The sequence below is a fragment of the Alnus glutinosa genome, chromosome 8, assembly GCF_958979055.1.
Source record: "Alnus glutinosa chromosome 8, dhAlnGlut1.1, whole genome shotgun sequence".
Classification (NCBI taxonomy): domain Eukaryota; kingdom Viridiplantae; phylum Streptophyta; class Magnoliopsida; order Fagales; family Betulaceae; genus Alnus; species Alnus glutinosa.
The window spans coordinates 659,362-681,280 of record NC_084893.1 but is presented as its reverse complement, the minus strand read 5'-3'; the positions used below and the strand labels follow the sequence as shown (position 1 = coordinate 681,280).

The 21,919-nt window shown below is 35.0% G+C and overlaps 3 protein-coding genes and 1 long non-coding RNA gene across 7 annotated transcripts; 2 read left to right on the top strand and 2 right to left on the bottom strand.

Annotated features, from left to right (window-relative positions):
• The first annotated feature begins 6 nt into the window (after nt 1-6).
• On the top strand, nt 7-1,949 carry LOC133875504 (DNA-directed RNA polymerase V subunit 7). Its single transcript, XM_062313656.1, has 2 exons — nt 7-90; nt 1,150-1,949. Exon 2 carries the CDS (start codon nt 1,166-1,168, stop codon nt 1,691-1,693), a length of 528 nt encoding a protein of 175 aa, XP_062169640.1. The 5' UTR covers nt 7-90; nt 1,150-1,165; the 3' UTR covers nt 1,694-1,949.
• A 944-nt stretch (nt 1,950-2,893) lies between these two features.
• Nucleotides 2,894-5,640, bottom strand: LOC133875451 (mitochondrial import inner membrane translocase subunit TIM8). Its single transcript, XM_062313595.1, has 2 exons — nt 5,477-5,640; nt 2,894-3,300 (listed from the first exon to the last, which is right to left on the bottom strand). Exons 1-2 carry the CDS (start codon nt 5,522-5,524, stop codon nt 3,112-3,114), a joined length of 237 nt encoding a protein of 78 aa, XP_062169579.1. The 5' UTR covers nt 5,525-5,640; the 3' UTR covers nt 2,894-3,111.
• A 1,870-nt stretch (nt 5,641-7,510) lies between these two features.
• Nucleotides 7,511-19,687, bottom strand: LOC133875935 (uncharacterized). Of its 2 annotated transcripts, XR_009901509.1 has the most exons (4): nt 19,553-19,687; nt 13,584-13,826; nt 8,466-8,628; nt 7,511-7,599 (listed from the first exon to the last, which is right to left on the bottom strand). It is a non-coding gene; the product is annotated as an uncharacterized LOC133875935 (long non-coding RNA). The 2 variants fall into 2 exon arrangements; XR_009901508.1 differs by lacking the exon at nt 7,511-7,599 and having other exon boundaries at nt 7,901-8,628.
• LOC133875934 (uncharacterized) lies at nt 10,397-19,329 on the top strand. Of its 3 annotated transcripts, none has more exons than XM_062314212.1 (4): nt 10,397-10,764; nt 13,563-13,773; nt 14,048-18,777; nt 19,087-19,329. In XM_062314212.1, exons 1-4 carry the CDS (start codon nt 10,606-10,608, stop codon nt 19,177-19,179), a joined length of 5,193 nt encoding a protein of 1,730 aa, XP_062170196.1. In that variant the 5' UTR covers nt 10,397-10,605; the 3' UTR covers nt 19,180-19,329. The 3 variants fall into 3 exon arrangements, with proteins under 3 accessions (XP_062170196.1, XP_062170195.1, XP_062170197.1); XM_062314211.1 differs by having other exon boundaries at nt 19,066-19,329; XM_062314213.1 differs by having other exon boundaries at nt 19,042-19,182.
• Nucleotides 19,688-21,919: the final 2,232 nt, after the last annotated feature.

Sequence of the window (21,919 nt, the reverse complement as noted above, 5' to 3'; positions counted from 1 at the left end):
TCTCTCCCTACCGGCCTACCCTGTTATTTTTGCTGCTGCCGCCCCCCGCTCCCTTCTCTCTCTTTCAAGTTTACTGCGTGACCAACGGAGGTTATTCCCTTGCCCTCTTTATCTAGGGTTTGCCTTGCATGTTCTTCATTATCTTACCTTTCTTTTGGATTTTTTTTTTTGGTGATTACATATCAAATTGTAATTTACACGATGAAATTATAACATAATTCAATTGATTTGGGACACCTTGAAATATCAATTAGAGCTTTAGGTGTCGTTTAGAAATGATTTGTGCGTGTGTAGATTCTCAAATTGTGAAAGATTATGAATGATTTATCTCTAGTGAACTGCATGACCGAGAATACTGATTCAAAATCTACAGAATAAAGTTACAGTTTAGACAGAAACCTTCCCTTGCTGGCTTTATTTTCTGCAATTTAGAGCCTTTTGTTTTGAGAAACAAAGTTTTGTACTTCTGGGAGTTTTGTTATACAGTTAAAAATGGAAGCTTTTGTTCGAGATATTAAATGTGAGTTATGAGGAGTAGCACTCGATCCTTCAGCCAGATTTTAGAAAAATTCTTGGTAGTTTTGCTTCTACCTCTGTCACCCGGCTCCATTTCCGCTGCATTTTGGAATTATTACCGTAGGTACTGTGCTGTTTGTGTTGTCATTAGAATCAGTAAATCACCAGCATCAACCCACACTACAATTATGACCATAAATGTTATTTCTTACCAGTTGTCCACTGCTGCACCTTATTTACACTACCGTGTCCACCATGTTGGCCTATGTTGTGTGGTGTGGCACATTTGTGGGGCCATGCTTCTGCTTCTACAATGCTGAAAATTTTATATGATAGTAATTGATGTCGTGCTGGAGAAATGGTTAAATGATGCATAAGGTTCACAATTATTTGCAGAACTTTGTTCTTACTATTGTTTGTTTGTTTATAAGTTATAACCTTGTGATGTTTTTCTATACAATTAATTATTCAGAATCTTGAATATGATGGTTTCTTTCAACTGAGTGTATGGTCCATCCTCTGAACTTTTCACATGGATGACTAACGTCTCAGAAGATGAGAAGACTCAAAGAAATTTAGAAAATTAAGTTAGCATCCTCATGGTTGTTGTCTTATTCTTTTGGTTTATGACAGGTGGAGGAAAAACAAAATGTTTCTCAAAGTACAGTTGCCCTGGAATGTTATAATCGCTGCTGAAAACCTGGATGCAAAAGGATTGATGCTTCAACGGGCAATTATTATTCGCCTGTTGGGCGACTTTGCTGCCAGAAAGGCCACTAAGGATCTTGGATATTATCATGCCGTCACTACTCTGGATAGCATAGGAGAGGGGAGAGTGAGACAGCAAACAGGAGATGTTGTCTTCCCAGTTTTTTTTAGCGCCATCACCTTCAAGCTGTACAAAGGAGAGATTTCAGAGGGGGTTGTCCACAAGGTTCTGAAGCATGGGGTCCTCTTGAAATGTGGGCCAATAGAAAACATTTTTCTCGCTCCTCGGAAAATGCCAGGTTACTGCTATGAGGGTGGGGAGAGTCCACTGTTCCGGGACAACCTGTCGAAGATTGAAAAGGATGTCGTGGTTCGTTTCATTGTGATTGGAACAATGTGGTTGGAGGCGGAAAGGGAATTTCAAGCACTGGTCAGTTTGGAGGGCGATTATCTAGGACCAATTTCTTAGTGTTAGGAAATGCTCCCTTTGTATATGTGTAGTCTGTAGACCTGCAAACATGTTTATTAACCTTGTTAATGCTCATGCTGCCCTTCTACTTCAAGTCCTCCAATCAACTTATAAATCGCATGTTGGCATATTTGTAGCAGCTTCTAGTTTTCATCCATTAGAAGTTGTCCAAATGTGGTGCTATTTTGTCATCCGGTGCACTTGATGGATATTATTGACTTATTGTGGCAGATTACATAGTTTCTTTTTTGTTCCATTTCCTCGTAATTCATTTTCTCCTTTCCATTCCTGTTGAAACCATTTTGATAAGAGAAATGCTACTATCCAATAGTAATCCATGGTTAGTTTCAATTAGGAGTGAAAATGAGAATGCGGATGCGGTTGTTAGCGATATCTGCATTCGTATAATGCAATTATTATCCGCATCTGCACGGTTATTGCGGTTATTATCCGCTATCTACATATGAAGCTATATGCAAGATTAAATAATGCAGTTATTACTATATGTAAGCTTAAATAAATTAAGATTTTACTAATTACACAATTTACGATTATTAATCATAGAGGTTCATTGTCTCCTAGAGTAATAGGGATTTGGATTACCCAAAGAAATAAAAATAAAATAAATGTAGTGAAGTATTACTTTGAGATGATAGTGAAAAAAAAAAAAAAAAAAAAAACCCTAACATAACTTAAAAGTCTTAAACTTATTAAATTCAAAACGACTTTATTTTAGTGAATTTAAATAAATATATATTATATATAAAGGGAATGCAGGTGCGATTATTAACCGCATTCACATCCGCATATTTTAAAACCGTTATCCGTATTCGCATATGTGGGTAATGGGTTTTGATAACTGCATACGCGTACGTAGATAGTGGATGCAAGCAGTTATTATCCGCTCGCATTTTAATTCCTATTTTTAATGCCATGTCATGTCAGGAAGTATGCTCTTTCAGTTCTTAAAGTGAAAATATGAGTAACATTTCTTGGTTGATAATTTCCACTCAAAACGCTAGAGTGCATGCTGCTATTAAATTAACCATAAAATATTCACATTTGCAACACCATACAACTTTTAGCACACAACATCACGAAAAAGGGTTTATTCATAATCAAATTTCGTGGCTTCCTCACAGCCACCAAGCCTTCAAGCAGCAGATGATAAGCTTAACACTGCAACTAACCACCACAAGGTCCACAAACGCTAGCAATTCATTCATCATGGAATGCTCACGAAATTGATTGTAGAGTACTATAAAATTGAAAGACATCTTAATGGAATATTTTCATGAAATTGAAATGAGATTTACTTCCAAAAATACAAAATATCTTCAGCTGATGATTAAACTAAGGACACAGGCAAAAAAGACTACATCTTGTAATTGAGATAGCACATCAATGCTCCTAGACCTTCACTGCATGTTCTGGAAGCGTTTCATGATAATGACGCTCAAATCCATATAACGCCGAGCACAGTTTGAAAGGCAACTAGACTCACTGGAACTGAACTTGCTCCCGGGTGTACCAGTGATGCACTTGTCCCAGCAAACATTTGTGAGCTTTGCTACCATCTCATTAACCATGGCTCTTTCCTTCTCTTGCTGCATAGCCACCGTAAGTTACTCAAAAGAATCAAATAAATTGTAAATGCAACTTGGGACTAATAAGACTTACTAATAGTGATAACAATAATAACCATTATCACAATCGCCACCACTAGTATGTGTCATTGATCTCATAACATACCTTCTTGCTAGAGTTGAGTCTATGAAGGGCCAAATCAGTGTCCAAAACTTATACAGATTAGAGTCAGTCCCAACATGAACTTACTCGGAAAAGAATCACATACTTGATACGCGCAACTTGGTACTAGTATGACTTACTATTAACTATAACAATAATAATAATCATCAGCACTACCACCACCATTATCTATTCTTGATCTCAAAATGTGTTGTTCCTAGAATAGTCAAATCCATAATGGGCTAAATCAGTGTCCAAAAGCTATACAGAGGAGAGTTGGTCTTAAATCATACAGATATCTTACATAAGAAGCAGGAACAAAAGGAATGTATGATAAATTACCATTTAAACTAAAACCTTAAGCTAATAGGAAAGATAAAATTTGATCGTTTAATACTTTCTACACTTAAGAAGCATGAACAAAAGAAATGTACGATAAATTACTACTTAACCTATAAGTTTAAACCGGTACAAAAGAAAAAATTCAATTGTTTAAAACTTTTCTCACGTATAGACTCAAACTTTCCTTCAACAAATATGGAGATAGAGTTAGGGTCTAGGTTCAAACTCAGAATCACCTGCTCTTATACCATAATAATAATAACCATAATCTCGCAGGAAAAGTTGAATTCAACCACTTAATCAATATTCTGATCCAGCAATGGACGCAACCAAGGGCGGACCCACGTCTTGGATTCGTCCCCCCAAAATTTTGAAAAATATCCTTAAATATACCCAAAAAATAATTTTGTTATTCCAAAATGATACTTTTGTCCCCCCCAAAATAATATTTGTGTCCCCTTTTAACTTATTTTTTTTTAGTTTTGCCCCATCTTTTAACACCAAAAATCTAAAATACCCCATTCATTTAATTTCCTTCCATATTCTAGTTGGCTTCTAACTAGAAACTCAATTTGGTTTAGGACTCTGAAGATGCAAAAGAAAAAAGTTTAATGGTTTGGGTTCTTTGAGTAGTTATTCTAAGTGAAGTCTCTAACCAACAATCAATTTTTTGAGTAGTAATTTTGCAGTCATTTGGGTTTACAATATTTTTTTTGGCATCATAAGTTAAATGGTTTAATCATTTGTTTGGCTCGACTCATAGCATTGTTATTTGGAGCTTTAAGGGATTGTTAGGAAAAAGAGTTCACGATCATAAGTATCATTTTTATTGGACCCTATAGATTATGTTTAGTTTTTTTGCGAGTTTTTTTTTTTAGCTATTATGCTAGTTGTTTATACCACTATGTATTTGTAATGCCATGAGATTAAATGTAAGACTTCAATGCTTTTATTTAATATTAATATGTACAAACACAAATATATAAAGATTTTAAATATTTATATGCTTTTGTATTTATGCAAGTTTGTCTCCCCAAAAAAAAAAAATTCCATCCCCCCTCACCAAAAATCCTAGTTCCGCCCTGGACGCAACACCAAGGATTAAACCATCTACTTCAGATATCATCTAATCAAACAGCCAGCTAAAAATTAAGTACAATTATTGCTCTAATCTTCAAACCAAATTCTCTTTACCTTTTTTTTTCTTTCTTTTGGGTAAGGACTTTATTCAACAAGAAACCCAAATATGCAAATGCAATGCAATCCCCCCCCTTACTTCTTTAAATTGAACCAACCATAGCCTTTATAAGACATTCTTAAGAGGATCCTTTTCGTCAAATCCTCCACTTGGAACATCCAAGCGCACTCAAAACCACAGTATAATCTTCCGGAAACCAGAGAACAAACTTATGGGTCAACAACAAAAAAAACGAGTCTTTGATTTTCCCAGATAGGCCCAAGTACCTACCATACACTCAAAATCATACGATAATGTTCCAGTAACCAGACAACCAGCTTATGAGCCAACAAACCAAGCAGGCCTAACAACCAATAAGCATCCATTGTAACATCATACGAAGTAAAAATAGATAATATTAGATTTTCTCTTTCCTTTAAATCAAGTTTCTGAGAAACCAAACACCAAGAAATTCAAAAAGAAAAAGAAAAAAGAGAGAGAATCAAAAAAATTACCGCGATAAACTGCGCTAGTTCGTTGGATTGGAATTGTGAAGGATCCATCGAGTGAGTGAGAGAGAGAGCGATTGACTTTTCGGTGGCTATTGGCTAAACCCTCTGAAATCTAAAAGACCGCAATTGTTGAGTAGTTCACGCGCGCTTCTAAAACCCTAAAAGAAACAGGCTTACGGCCCTACAAGCCGCAGAAGTTGAGACAAGGGTCCGAGACTAAATCCGATTACGGAATACGAATTACGATTTTGACACGCCTAGGCCCAGGCCCAGGCCCAGGACCAGGCGCAATAGATTCCACCGGGATCACCCACATTGCCTAATGTGTCTTTTAACGACAATTAGATTTTAATTTATTTATTTATTTATTCTTTTACGACAATTAGAACTTGTACCATGATACATAAGGATGCTTACTGAATCGTTTGGTTTTGCTTATTAATCAATAAAGATATACATTGATCAAGTTATGATGACTTGGATCCTCCTCTGCTCAATAAAGATAAGAAAGTTATTTATAATTTTCCTTTTGGTAGGACTTCGAGAAGTGAACCACGGATTATAATTCTCTTCCCTTTCAAAAAATAGAGAGAATTTATTTTGTGGTTCAAATTATATTTTACATATTTAATATGCTCGATCAATATATAGGTTTAAGTTGTCGGTTAATGGCGCAACTTAAAATCACGAGGAAAAACCTAAAACATTTTTGATATGATGTGGCTTTTTTGGGTTTTGGCTGATGCAAAAATAAAAAGTTATATGTATTCTGAGTTGAACCAAGCTAGTCTTGTAGTTTTTCCATAAAGATGTTTAAAGCATAAGTTAATCTTGAGTCCCGACTCACTCTTGACAACGAAGGATGTTGTAAATAGATGGTCTTGGTTTGACGAAGAGGATAAGCAAATTTTCATAAGCTTACAAAAAAAAAAAAAACTATAAATTAGCACCTGAAACATGACTATATATATCCTAAAGAGCATAAGTTTATTTTATACATAAATAAGAAATTATTGGCAGGAAAATCACCGTTTTTCTCCACTATCATCCTTTCACTTGGGCCAACACTAGTCTGTCTTTGAAGAACAACAACCAAAAAAAGGAGTAAAATGAGGAAAGAAGAAATCCAATTTGAAAGGATGGTCTAGTGAAGGAAAGAAAGATGTGAGAGGCATCAGGCATGTGTAGATAGAACAATGAGACCTTAGTGAGAAAATAGATTGCTTGCATCATTGCAGAGAATAGGAAAAATGTGAGACCCATTGGACAAAATTGAACAAAATTTTTTGGGTTTGATGTGGCATACTGTTAATTAATTGAACAATAGGTTGATAAATGAACCTAGTTAGAATCAAAAGAAAACTTAGAACACTCACATTGGATTAGTCAAAGAACAAAATGAGAATAACTTTTATAGGGACTTAAATCAGAAAGCTCATCAAAGTCCGAAATCAATACCCTTTTGGATAAATGTATAATAAATCTCCAAGTCAATGCACGATTTAAAATCAGTCATTTACTTTTTAAAAATCAACTTTTGCTGCTTAAGTTTTTTGCGGATTTGAAATTAATCATTCCATGATTTTTCAATCCATTTTCGCAACTTCTGTTAGTAATTCAAAACGCCAATTACCTCATATGTAAATAGTGAATAATAACTGTGCGGATGTGAATGTAAATACGGTTATTAGTAATATCTTTATCTGTATCTGTATCTGCATCCACATCCAACTTGAAGAAGTTGTATTGGACTCGATCTGCTAATTTTTGCATTAACGGTGGGTTGATGAAGGGACTTAATTATCTAAATTAAAAACTCATACACTAAATTTAAATAGCACGGAAACTTAAGAATTAAAATTTAAAATTTCCCAAAAAATTCCATTAAAACCATATATGCACAACAAGCCTAGCTAGCTAGCCGAGTGGCCTTTGGTCTTCCACCATAATTCCACTCTTCTTTGGAAAAATGAAAAGGCCAAGACCCAAGTGAGCGAATCAGAAATCTCATGCAAATCAATACCTCTAATTAATTACCTTCGTTTTTTGCAGAGGCGTGGCACCGATGCCACCAACCCAAGACAGTAAACGCTCTTTTCCGCTAGAATTCCACTTTCCTTTCGAAACTGAAAAGGCGACGCATGTCCACCAACAAATTTATTACATATTCTTCTTGATACGTGTATTTTTAACTCAACTATATAAAAAATTAACTCTCTTAATTGAAAAATAAAATAATTAAACGCAAGATAAATATGAAATAAATTAAACATGAGTTAATTGAGAAATTGATTTAAAAAATATGACACAATAAATTAAACATTCAATATATTTTCGAATCATATCAAATCAAACAAAGTAAGTATTTGATATAAACAAAAATTATAATGAATCAAAATAAACTTGTCTCATTTAATTACTCTCAAATAAAAAATAAAAAATAAAAAATAATTCCCAACATTTAATCATTAATATATTAAAAACAAATAACATAGTCTCAAGAACACATAATAAAAATACTAAGCTTCACTCCTAGCCTTAGCTAGAGATTTAGTCACTCATATTTATGAAAATATAAATAACAAATAACAAAACCAGTTGAAAGTTTCCAGAACTGCCAAAAAATTCTCCATGCTTGCCCCTCTTTGCTTTCCCCCAAACAAAAGCAAAACATGATATATATAAAGTGCATGACCTAAGGCCTCGATGCTCTCTTGTTAAGGAAAGAATCGGTGGCCTCTTATTAAGGAAATAATGTACGTGTCTCTTGGTGTTGCCCTTTCCAATTTTGCTCCTTGAAAAAAATCTGTCTTCACGTCTCACGTTTTTTGCAAGTATTTGGAAAGAATCTTGACTTGGTTCTGCTGTTTTATATATATATTATTTTAATTTATTTATCTAGAAATAATCGGCGTATGCACGTCTGGATAATTAAAACATCTAACAAAATATCCTCTATAACACTTCCTTTCCAATTCAGGATATATCTTACTAGAGAAAAACGTGGCACCAATCTTGGAGAGAATCACGAATTTGCTTCTCAGTTCTTTGTGCCGCACTAGCTGCTTTATTTCCTTCTTAAAGCCTGCAAACTGCTCTTCAACTTAAACAAAATATTATCTCAAAATTTGCTCCTCTTATTTCCTTTGTAATTCCTACAAAAAAAAAAAAAATACAATTCATTGCATTGATATCAATTTAAACTCAAATTTAATAATTAAACAATGTTCCACAATTAAATATAAAATGCAAAAATTAGAATAAAACATAGTATGACAATGCTTATTTTAATAGAGAAAATATGCATTTTTAAGCTATTATCAATATGTTAAAAAAAAAAAGGAAATCGAGAAAAAAAAAACAAAAACAAAAACAAAAGAGGCTAAGTTGCCCATATTATTTTGGCTCTTTGTTGGTCTATTTTTATTCAAACTTTGTGGGATTGTTCAAAATTCAGTCCCATTTTAGCTCACCTTCGGCTCTTATTTGAGCCCATAGTTGGCTCTTATTTTAGCTCATAGTTGGTCTATTTTATGGCCTTTGTGGTATTGTTTAAAACATGTGCTCATTTCAGTCCATAGTTGGCATATCTTTTTGGCATTTGTGTATTGTTTAAAACCTATGCCCATTTTAGCCCATAGTTGGCTTTGATTTTGGCTCATAGTTGACCTATTGAAATTTAAGACGCATCTCTAATCACCGTCACTGATCGCTTTAGTCATCGTTGTCATCTTCAACAAAAAATAAAAAATAAAATATAAAAAACAAAGGAGGAGGAGAAGAAGAATTATTTATTGTAAACTCGGAGCTTTCAAATTGTTCCACCTTGAGTTTGAGAGGGGGATATTAGAGTATATTAGGGGATTTGATTTCTAAGATTTATATGAATTATTGGTATCTCCTATAAATCAGATTCAAATGTGATTACTTATATATCTTAACTCTTCCAAATTCTCCTATAAATAGGAGTCTCATGTTTGTAAATTCATCAAGAGAAATAAGAACATAATGTAGCCCTTAAAGCTTTATCTTATGGATGTAAGTTATAGACTGAACTACGTAAAAATCGTCTCTATTTTATTATTCCGCACTTTATTTTTATTTTATTTAGGGAGGACCAGAGAACCAGATGAGAGAGAGGTGAAGAGGGAGGGAGAGAAAAAAAAAAAAAAAAAATTATTTGGAGTGTGAATAGCTTAAGCGTATTTATTGTTCACACTACCAGAAAAAAAAAAAAAGTTACTTTACCTATTATGCTAAAGACCAAAAAAACACTTATAATAATCAATTTAGCTATTATCACTCATTTTTGTATGCTTACAGTATCTCCAGCAATAATAGCTAAAATATTTATTAAAAAAAGTACAACTATTTATTTTAGTTACTATTTTTTTTAACAGATTTTTTATTCTATTATTTACTTGCGTTTAAATATTATTTTATGTGAAAAAAAGTGTAAAAGAAATAGGGAGAAAGAAAGAGAAAGAGAATGAAAAAGAAAGAAAGGGCGAGAGAAAATAAAATTTATCGAAGAAAATAAAAGCCGAGTTGTCGTCGGTCTTCCACTAGAATTCCACTGTCATTGGAAAAAGAACCGGTAGTCGAATCGGAGAGCTCATGCAACGCCCCACTTTCTAACTTTCCGCACACTCCCCACTACCCTTTTTTCTCTTTTAAATCTCGATCTCTCCGTACAATCCCTTTTTCTCATTTTTTAATCTCTCTCTGTTTCTCTCACAAGCTCTCTGTACAATCCCAATATATATGTCTTTAGTTAGCTTCGTTGAGAAGTTTACCCTCTTCGTTAAGCTTCCTGCCTCCAAAGCTCATGGAAAGCCCACTTTCCGACTCTCCGTACAGTCCTAAGACCTTTAACCTTTGCCTTCACTGTCTATAGCCTTCACTCTTTCTCTGTACATTACATTGATCCCATGACCTTTATTTGACTTCGTTGAGAATTACTAGTGTATACCCTCTTCCTTAAGCTTTCTCAGCCTCTCTCTCTATATATATATGTGTGTCTGTTTCATTCAATGCTCTGTCACTCTGCTTTCACTCTCTCGCTAAGCTAAGATCTGGTTTTTGCGTGTGTGCTGTGGTTTTCTGTGTGCGGGTTTTTGTAACGTACGGATATGGAGACGGCGAGAGAACATATAGAGGAGATACGTAGAAAAAAGTTTTCTATTGGAGGGGAAGAGAACCCATTGACGGAAGATCTTCACCAGGCCGTGAAGAACCTCTCTGCTGAACTTTATGCCAAGGATGTCCACTTCCTCATGGAACTCATTCAGGTTCTTCACTCATTCTCTCACGCATTATAATATGTTTCTGCGTGTGCGTCTGTGTTTGCATGCTTACTTCTTGATGCTGTAATCTGTGTGTTTGTGAACTGGCCGGAATAGTATATGATGGTTCTTTAATGGTGATACGGTGGACTTCTAGCTAGTGCCCTTTGTTTGGTTGCTGAGGAAAAGGATGACTCCGTCTCCATATGCATGGTTTTACGAAATCGTGTTGCTTTTGTTTCTTCATTTTCATATTTTGGTTATTTTTAGTTTCATTTCTAGATTTTGGGAATTGTTATATTAGCGTTCATTCATTTACATCAGTCCAATGTAGCAAAAAAATAAAAAATAAAAAATTACACCATTCCAATGATTCAGGCATCATCTATAAATTTTTGTTCTTTTATAATCTATCAAATTACTTCAATTACATTTTTCTTTAATAATTTTTTTATATATTTTATTTCATTTTAATTTAATATGTATTTATAAAAATAAAATAACAATTATATTTATTTTATATTATAATTTAGTATATTAATTGAGCAACTCAGGAATAACTTGGATTTTGTTAAAACTATTTTTTTTTTAAAAAAAAAAAAAAAGAAAAAGAAAAAAGGTTAGATCATATTACTTAGTTTAGTAAAAAGCTTGAGATTGGCCCATACTTAAATATATCAAACTTGACTATTCAATACTCAAAGTTTGTCTCAATTACAACCTTACGTGCAATCCTCGATCCGTTGACACAAAACTTTAATAAAATTAGTGGGTTGATATGGGGTTTAATCTCTTATATTAAATTAACTAGCTCATAATCTGCGCAATGTACATGATTATTAATTATAATTTAATTTTAAAACTTAAAAAAAAAAAAAAAAAATCTTCATTGCACATATAACATTGCACGAATATATAAATCACATAAAATTTTATTATCAAAAGAATTATAATTTTAGTTTTAATCCATATAAATTAAAATATTTAAAATATTCCCAGATGTGTAGTTTAAAATTGAAAGAAATGTAAAAAGAAAAAAGTAGTAAGAAAAAAACCTGAATTCTGATTATCAAAACATTAATAGGATGATTAATAGTAGGAGTTTCTGATATTGTTAATGTAATACCATTATGTTTTAATAAAAAAAAAATACATATAATTTTGAACATTAAAAAAAAAAAAAGAAGCAAAATAAACATGTTTTAATAAATACAAAATAAAACAAAATCTTTCACTCAACATTTAATGCAATCAATTAAATCATCTTACATCAGGTTTAATGCTTAAACTCTTTAATGTTTTGAAAGCATTTTTACTCCTTTTGTGCACAATAATCTAATAAAATTTTGCATTTTTTTTCTTTCAAAAGCAAAATAACACTTTCATAAATTAAGTGAAAATCGTGTAAATTACATAAAAGAAAAACAAAATCTTATAAAACATTCAAATGAATTAAAACATAAGACCCTTATTTTTTTAATTTTTTTTTTAGTGTGTGCCATGTAGGTCTTTGTGTACAAAGTGTGTGCAAGAAACATTTATCTAAATTAAAACATGTTAAAATCTTTGTTCCTATAAGTGTAGTTTAGAATGAAAATAAATATAAAAAAAAATAGCAAGAAGAAAACTATGATTTTGATTATCAAAGTATAAAACAAAAAATTAACAGGAATTTTTTATATCGTCAGTGTGATACCTATTATATTGCAGACATGAATTTCTTGCAAATCAGTTTGCAAAAAATTGCTACAAATCTGTCTAATATGCTCCCAAGTATCCTTTACCATGTGCCTCTCACATGATTTTTTTTTTAAGCAACTTAACGTGACAAACGTCTGTTAAGTCGCCCAAACCTAACGCACGTCGGTGATCTCCCTTCTTCCCTCAAACCAGTATCTCTAATCCTTTTGTTCATCTCTCAAAGACTCAAATCGGCGTGGGAGTCCAAGAGTCGACAGAGAAACAAACAAAAGAACCACAACAATATAGGACCAAGCTATACAGAAACACAATTTTCCAAAACCAAAAGCAGCAGCTCGGCAAAGGCATTCTGTAGTAGCACCAACAGACCACTAAACCAATTCACAAATCAAAGACACAAAACTCCAAAATCAAGAGCAATGTTGTTCACAGCAGAAAAAACCAAGCAAAAACTAACAAGAAGATAGGAAAACCAACAAGTTAACAGATGGTTGGGCAAGTTAACAGATGTTTGTCACGTTAAGTTGCTTAAAAAAATCATGTGAGTGACACATGGTAAAGAACACTTGGCAGCATATTAGACAGATTTGTAAGTTAAAACTTGGCTTCTATATATATACACACACGATAAGGAAAAGTTTTTAATTTTAAATTTTTTTTAAAAAAATTCACAACTTAATGTTATAACGCAAAAACATCTTTATTTTGGTCTCGTGAAGATTTACGCTAATGATCTTTTCATTAAAGGATAATAAATTTATTAAAATCATGACAAAACCGGTTCAGCGTTTAAAATTCACCGGTTTTTTACTCAAAAGATTAGTTTCGTGTTTAAAAATGATGGGCTCACGTCACATGTCATAATTCTAGGCCAATTTTAAGTTAGAAGTTGACTTTTATATATATATATATATGATTATTCAAATTAAGATTAATTTATAGTCTTTAATTAATATATTTAGACATAATCAATATTAAATTTTTAATACGATTTATAAATTTGACAAAACAGTACAAAATAAGATTTTTTTTAGCTGAGCATTTCAATCCATGATTTTTGTTAAATTAGAATTTAGAAAAGGTGGATTTTTTTTTTCCCCCAGAATGCGGAAGACAATACTTACTTGGAGGATGTGGATCCGTCGCTTGAGTTCATCATAACTTCTCAGGACATCACGGCCACGGGAGCTCCAGCGACGTTGCTGATTTTCAACAATGAAAAAGGTTTCTCTTCCAAAAATATAGACTCCATTTGCAGTGTTGGTCGCTCCACCAAGAAAGGCAACAGGAAACGCGGTTATATTGGAGAGAAAGGTACGGGCCGTATCATATTACTTGATTATTTTTTGGTTGATTTGGACAGAAGACTGAGCAGGAACATAAATATTTGAGTGATTAGTTTATGCGCAACATCTAATTGTTACAATTTTAAATTTGAAACACTGCATAAAAGTGTTATACTGTCAAAATATATGCAGGGGACAATTGTTATTATTGTTATTATTATTTTATTTATTTATTTTGTTTTTTGATGAATTAGAATGTTCTTTGTTGCTCTAGCTGACTTATTTCTGGTTAACATATCCAGGTATTGGATTCAAGAGTGTCTTTCTGGTTACTGCTCAGCCATACATATTCAGCAATGGATATCAGATTCGGTTCAACGAAGAGCCTTGCCCACATTGCAAGCTTGGGTACATTGTGCCTGAATGGGTGGAGGAGAACCCAACTCTTTCCGACATAAAGCAAATATATGGTTCTGGAAATACTTTTCCAACGACAACAATAGTCCTACCTCTGAAGCCGGATAAGGTCGAACCTGTGAAGGACGAGCTCTCTAGCATTCATCCTGAAGTTCTGTTGTTCCTCGCAAAGATAAAGCGGTTTTCGCTCAGGGAACATAATAAGGATGGTAGACTCAGTACCGTCAGTGCAATAGCTGTTACGAGTGAGACAGACTTTGTGACGAAGAAGAGCATTAATGCTGAATCCTACACACTCCATCTCTCAACCGATGAAAAGAAGGATGAGGGTTCCGTCAAAGAATGCAGTTACTACATGTGGAAGCAAAAGTTTCCTGTCAAGTACGAAAACAAAGTGGAAAGGAGAATGGAAGTAGACGAGTTGGTGATTACGTTGGCTTTTCCATTTGAAGAGCGTCTCCTGAGAGGGATTGGCTCACCTGGGGTCTATGCATTTCTTCCCACAGAGATGGTCACTAACTTTCCCTTCATAATCCAGGCAGATTTTCTTCTTGCATCATCAAGGGAAACTATCCTCTTGGACAACAAGTGGAACAAAGGGATACTTGATTGTGTGCCCTCTGCTTTTATAAATGCTTTGGTCTCGCTAATCAAAGCCTCAGAAAATGCTCCAGTATCTAGTTTGGCTCCCATGTTCAAGTTCATTCCAGTCAACAGCTCTTCTTACAAGGAGCTGAATATCGTCAGGGAGTCGATCAAAGCAAAGCTTGTCGAAGAAAATATTGTTCCAAGTGAGTCGTACACAACGCAGAAATTTTTTCATAAACCTCGCGAAGTTGGTAGGCTTGTGCCTGCTTTCTGGAACATATTAGAGAAGGCAAAGAATCAAGGGGTGAGCTTGCTTGATCTCTCATCTCATGGAAGTTATATTTTGAGTTCTGCATTTGATAGAAATGAGTATGATCACATATTGAGTTTCTTAGGAGTGGAGCCAGTCAACGACAACTGGTATGTCAAGTGTATCGGGAGTTCTAATCTCGTTGCAGGAGTGTCAGAAGAACTGTATATGGAGATTTTACTATTTGTTGCTGATAATTGGAAGTCTAAATTCGGCAACACCAACATCAGGAACATACCACTAATAAAATATGTGGGTCCTGATGGGCATGTGTCTTTGTGCAGCATAAATGAATGCACACCTGGGAAGTGGCAGAAGGTTGTCTCTTTATCGCAACAGAATCATCTGGCGTCATGGCTGATTGATTGGAACAGGGAATTCAGATGTGTGGGTAGTCGTTTTTTTATGCCAAAAAGCACGCAAGAAGCTATCTTTTCCTCTTTGGCGGTGAGGGAGTGGCTTCAAGCTCATGTGAAGATTAGTGTTGTGAAAGTGTATGACTATGCAGTTCACCTAAATTATTATCTCAAAGAAGACCGGAAGCTTGCTATTGCTTTTGTTCACTTCTTATATCACTCTTTCTCGAAGAATCATCTTTCAAAATGGGAGGTGGATAACTTGTGTCGATCTATGCCGCTCGTAGATAACTATGGGAATCTAACCACCCAAAGGAAAGGGGTTCTTGTCCCTGCTAATGGAAGCAAATGGGTGGGATTGGTTGGTTCGAATCCATGGAGAGGTGAAGGCTATGTTGAGTTAGGACAAGACTACTTGCATCCAGGTCGTTTTGCAGGTGAATTTACTTCTGGAGAACAGCTCTTAGAGTTCCTTAAAACTCATGTTGCAGCTTCTGACATCCCTTATATATCTCCTCCCAATTCTGCAATTCCTGCTGTTTCTGCTCCACTTACCAATGAAAATGCATTCCTGTTGTTGGATTGGATTCGAAACCTGAAACAGACTCGAACTTGCATTCCAGAGAAGTTCTTGAAATGCATAAAGGAAGGTAGCTGGCTGAAAATTACTGCCAATGGTTATTCTGGTTACAGGCCACCATCTGAGTCATTTGTGTTTTCCTCTTCATTGGGAAACATTTTGCAGAATGGATCAGTGCTCGTTGATATTCCATTGATTGATCAAAGTTTTTATGGAGATAGAATTAATGAGTATAATGAAGAGCTGAAGACAATTGGAGTCATGTTTCGGTACGGGGAAGCATGTAAATTTATTGGGAAGCATCTTATGTCTCTTACAACTTCCTCGACTTTAACTAGAGGCCTTGTGCTTTCTGTCCTTAATTTCATCAGATTCTTGAGGGAAAATTCTCTTCCTTTGGACGAATTCGTCAACAGTATCAAAGACATAAAATGGCTAAGGACATCCTGTGGTGACAGATCTCCAGTTGGATCTGTATTGTATGACGGAGAATGGAGAATTGCATCTCAAATCAGTGCCATCCCCTTCATTGATATACATTACTATGGGGATGAAATCCTAGCTTTTAAGGAGGAGCTAAAGTCGCTTGGTGTGTTAATTGGATTCTGTAAAAGTTACAACCTTGTTGTAGACAACTTGAGGTCATCTTCACGCTTGACTTCGCTGACAGCTGAGGCAGTTCTTTTGATCCTGGAATGTATACGTCATTCCAGACCATCCAACAAATTCATGGAGGCATTGAATGGTGTGAAATGCTTCAAGACAAACATCGGTTACAGTTCTCCAGGAGAATGTTTCTTGTTTGACCCTCAATGGGGTTGCATCCTACAGGTTTTCAGAGGTTTCCCATTGATTGATGAAAGTTTTTATGGAAGCAGCATCTCGTCTTACAGAAACGAGTTGAAGAAAACAGGGGTGAAGGTGGATTTTGAGAATGCGGTCCAAGTATTTGTTCACTGTTTCAGGCAGCACGCGTCTTCCATGACAAAAGAAACTCTTGTGTCTTTCCTGTCATGTTATAGACAGCTAAAGCACACTCCTTTTGAGTTTCCTTCATATCTTATGAAATGCATCCGTGAGGAGAAGTGGTTGCGAACTCGGCTTGGTGTTTATAGATCTCCAAGTAATTGCATTTTGTTTGGGCCAGATTGGCAATCAATTTCTCCAATTACTCTCCTCCCTTTCATAGATGATAGTGACAACTATTATGGCAAGGTCATTCATGAATACATGGAAGAGCTGAAGATGATGGGTGTGGTTGTTGATATCAAAGATGGTGTGAAGATGGTAGCTGCTGGTCTTTATTTTCCCCAGGATCACTCTTGCGTAACTCCTGGAAATGTGTTTAAACTGCTGGAATGCATCCGCATTTTACTCCAGGATAGGAATTATTCATTTCCGGTCCATTTCTGGGAAGAAGTTTCTCAAAACTGGTTGAAGACCCATGTTGGTTATAGGCCTCCAGCCCAGTGCTTATTGTTCAATTCCCGTTGGGGCTCTTATCTGAAGCATACAGATGGATCTTTTATTGATGAAGGTTTTTATGGTTCTGGTATTACATCCTACAAAGAAGAGCTCCGAGCAATTGGGGTTACTGTTGATGTGGAAAAAGGATGCCCGTTGATTTCCAGCCACCTTGATTTCCATCTTGATCAATTTTCCACTATAGTTCGCATATACAACTACTTGAGCGAGTTTAATTGGAAGCCAGACAGTGAAGCTACCAAAAGGATTTGGATTCCAAATGAAAGGCAGATTGGAAAGTGGGTCAGCCCCATAGAATGCGTTTTGCATGACGAGGATGGTCTCTTCAATTTGCAGCTTCAGGTTTTAGAGAAACACTATGAGCAAAAGTTACTTAGCTTTTTCTCCAATGCTTTCCATGTTAGACACAATCCTTCTGTTGATGATTACTGCAAGCTTTGGAAGGTTTGGGAAAGTTCAGGACAACCATTGTCTCATGCTGACTGTTGTAAGTTCTGGGTGTATGTTTCGAAGAACTGGAGTCAAAAAACTGAGGAAACTCTGACTGGTAGCTTGGTGAAATTACCTGTTGGTTCAGGCTCAGACAGAATTTTGCTGTCCAACAAGTTTGATGTTTTCATTGCTGACGATCTTCAACTGAAGGATCTTTTTGAACAGTTTTGTCCTCAACCTATATTTGTATGGTACCCTCGGGAAAGCTTGCCTTCTTTACCTCGGAGAAAATTGCTTGAAACTTACAGGAAAATTGGGGTTCGCACAATATCTGAATCAGTGCAAAAGGAAGAATCAGTGGATGTTGCTCATCTTAACCAAGTGAACCCAAAGGAGACAGTGCTTAAAAAAGGGCTGGTGAGACTCATCCTTGGTTTTCTAGCAGATCCTACAAGGGAAATCGAAATGGAAACGAGGCATGAGGCTATCAAAAGGCTTCTGAATATTACTTTCCTTGAGACAGTTGAACCCATTACTGTAAACTATAGTTTATTTCTTTCTTCTGGGGAAATTGTGAAAGCAAAATCTAGGCGAGTAATGCTTTGGTACAGAGAGACTTCAAAGTTTGTAGCACAGAAGCTGGACAGGTCTGGTGGATACAAGAACATCATCGAATATGCTACATATTTTTCTGAAGCAATATCTGAGGTTTTGTTATGGGAGAACAGCAATTATATTGGTGCACTCGCTGAGCTGATCAAGTTGGGCTTCATGATGGAATTTAATGAAGAAGCAGTTGGGTTTTTAATAAAGTCCAAGAATTTGCAGATTTTCATGGAGGATTTCAACGCCCTCTGCCTTCCCGTAAGTACCACACCACGCCTTCTGTTTAATTTTCGTGTTTATTTTCTTATCAAATTTTATTTATTTTAATTTTAATTTTTCTTAATGTTTATATCAAATCTTTTACTGTGTGTACAAAATGATGTGATGCTTATTTATGTTAACCGCCATATTTCTTTTTATTATTTATTTTCATCTTATGATGAATAAGCCTCGCATAATCTTGATACTCATCTCATCTGTTTTTGTAGATTAACCTTAGAATTTGCTTTTCTTTCTAAAAAGGTTCTTTGATCTCTCACTGTTCAGACTTCTGAGTCTGGTGTGCAGATTGATGATGTGGCGGAGCTCGAGTGGCTTTCACAGTTTGTAGAGGACTCCCCCGAATCTCCCGCGACTGGAGGATCCAGTCCGCCTGTCTAAGAGAACGCCGGCGCAAGAGATGAAGAGTTGCAGAGGCGTTAGCACTCTGATCATGTTATTAAGTTTATCAAATTTTCCTATTTTAATTTCCTTTTGGTTTTCTAAGAGAAGAGTCATTTTGCTTTAATTATATTTTCTTTTCTTTTTATATGTCGAGGATTATTTCAATTTCAAATGAAATGGATAGACTATTATGACATCTGACATCTGACCGAACAAAACGAATGTCTTAACCTAAAAATAATCACTCATGGTAACATCCCACGAAGTAAAAGAGAGAATATTAGAGAAAATTTTCTTTTTCCTGTACTTCAGTTTTCTGAGAAACCAAACACAAAGAAAACAACGAAATACAGAGATTGAGTTAACTTACCGCGATAAATTGCTCTAGTTCATTGGATTGCAATTGTGAAGGATCCATTGAGTGAGTGTGAGAGAGAGAGATTGACTTTTCGGTGACTAAGCCATCTGTGATCTGAAAGATTGCAAAGTCTGCAATCGTTGAGTAGCTCACGCGCGCTTCTAAAACCCTAAAAGCAACGGGGCCTACAGGCGGGAGAAAATGGGAGGCCGAGAGTAAATGGGCCCGCTTGTGAAATACGAGTTACGATTTAGACGGGCCTAGGCCCATTGGATTCCACCACAATGTCATTGCCTAATGTGTCTTTTAATGATAATTAGAACTTACTGTGATTATCACAGTGTGATACATAAGGATGCTTACCGAATTGTTTCGTTTTGCTTATTAGCGAATAAAGATATACAGTGTTCAAGTTAGATTAGATGACTTGGATTTTCTGCTTACTAATGATAAGTTCGTTATAATTATCCTTGGAAATTGCTTGGAGTCCAACACATCTTACTATAGAGTAATGTTAGAAACTACATTTTTATCTCATAATATTGATGTAGCAATCTCAACCGACCTTTAGACAAGCCCTTATCCAAAAAAAAAAAAAAAAAAACACTCTAAGGATTGCTTGTGGCTACTGCGTCAACGTTGTGAGATAGTTTTTGAATAACGACAAGTATTTAACATTACTCTTTACTATATTTCCTTACAAATTGACTTGACGGTCCACTTGGTATATACCACATCAAACACCTAGCCCTAGCCCTCTCTTCCATGTCACTTGCACCATTTCCAAAGGTTTCGGGGGGTGGTTTGGCCGCTCCTCATGGCCAATTATGGGACGGTTGAACCATTCCCGATGGCTCTAGGCTAGGGTTGGTGCGACACCTCGAGGATTCGGTGGAAGTGATCAACCATACTCTTACCCCCAAGGGAGGGGCGGAATGATCCACCTTCTTAGGGTGGTTGGCAATCCCCTCAAACGAGAATGGGTGGTCTGGCCACTCTTTAGTTACGTTGCCTATGTAGCACTCTCGAGCCATGTGAATTGTTACATCATTTTAATAGTTAGCGTAATAAGTGTCATATGTACTGTCACATTAGAAGGGACGGAGCCAAAAACCCTTACGGACAAGGGTTAGGAGCAAAAAAAAATTTGTTGGTAGGCTAATTTTATTTTATTTTTTAAAATTTTTAGGAATTGAAGGGAAGATGGCCTATGCCGCCCCAATAAATCCGTGCACAGAAAGATGGAGAAAGGACAGTGCTGACTTTTTGGTCCAAAAAAAAATATTATAGGGAGAGAAGTGGGAGGAGATGTTGGAGCACTAACTTAGCAATTTTTAATTATTTATAAAAGGGAAGAAATAAATAGTTAATGAAAATATTAAGGGCATGTTTGAATGACACTTGTTTTTTTTATTATATATTATTCTTTTTTAACTTTTATCCAATTTTCTTTTTTTAAATTTTGTCACAAGTTTTAAACCATCCAAACATAATTTTAAAAAACAAATTTATTCGGTATTCTCAATTTTTGAATATAGTAAAGAATAGTATAATATAATACAAAAAAATCACACACCCAAACAAGATCTAATAATCCATAAGAGAGATGTTATAGTATATTATGGGATTTGAATTCAGAGATTTATTATAATTATTGTTATCTCATATAAATCAGATTTAAAGGTAATCAAATCTAATTGATTGATTGTATCGGATTTGATGTGATAACCATACTTATCTACCTAAAATCTATCCAACTCTCTTATAAATAGGAGCTTCATGTGTTGTGAATTCATCTAGGTCAAAAGATCAAATCACGTAAAACTCATGTCTTTATTTTATTATTTTGCACTTTATTTTTATTTCATTATTATTTTTTTTTTTTTATGTTATCAGAATTCTACGCTAACGCCAGCGCTCAATCCTAAATCTGCGCTTTCGCCCCTATATTGCTCTTTGATTTGCTCTCTTTCATTTTTCAAAAAATAAAAAGAAAGTGTCGTTGCTCTTAATTAGTTGCCTTTCTATTTCGTTTATGCTAGTTAGAATCGTCCTTTGTCTGATCGAGAGAGCAGTGATATATATATATATAGAAGGTGAAATTTCTCCATTATCGTTGGCGAGAGAATCTTCGTAGGCCTAAGGATATTACTTTTGGCTTTGTTTGCCAAAGAAATATCATACAACTGGCTTCGTTTTATTTTCTCTTAAAGGTTTTCTATTTTATTTTATTTTTTATTCCGGTTATTGTTGATGTACAAGAAAAGAAAAGCAAAATAAATGAGAAAAAAAAAAAGAGAGAGAGAAAGAGAGAGTAAAAAAAAAAAAAGAGGAAAAATCTATGGGTTAAAAAGCCTTTGGCAGGTTTCTACCCCCAAT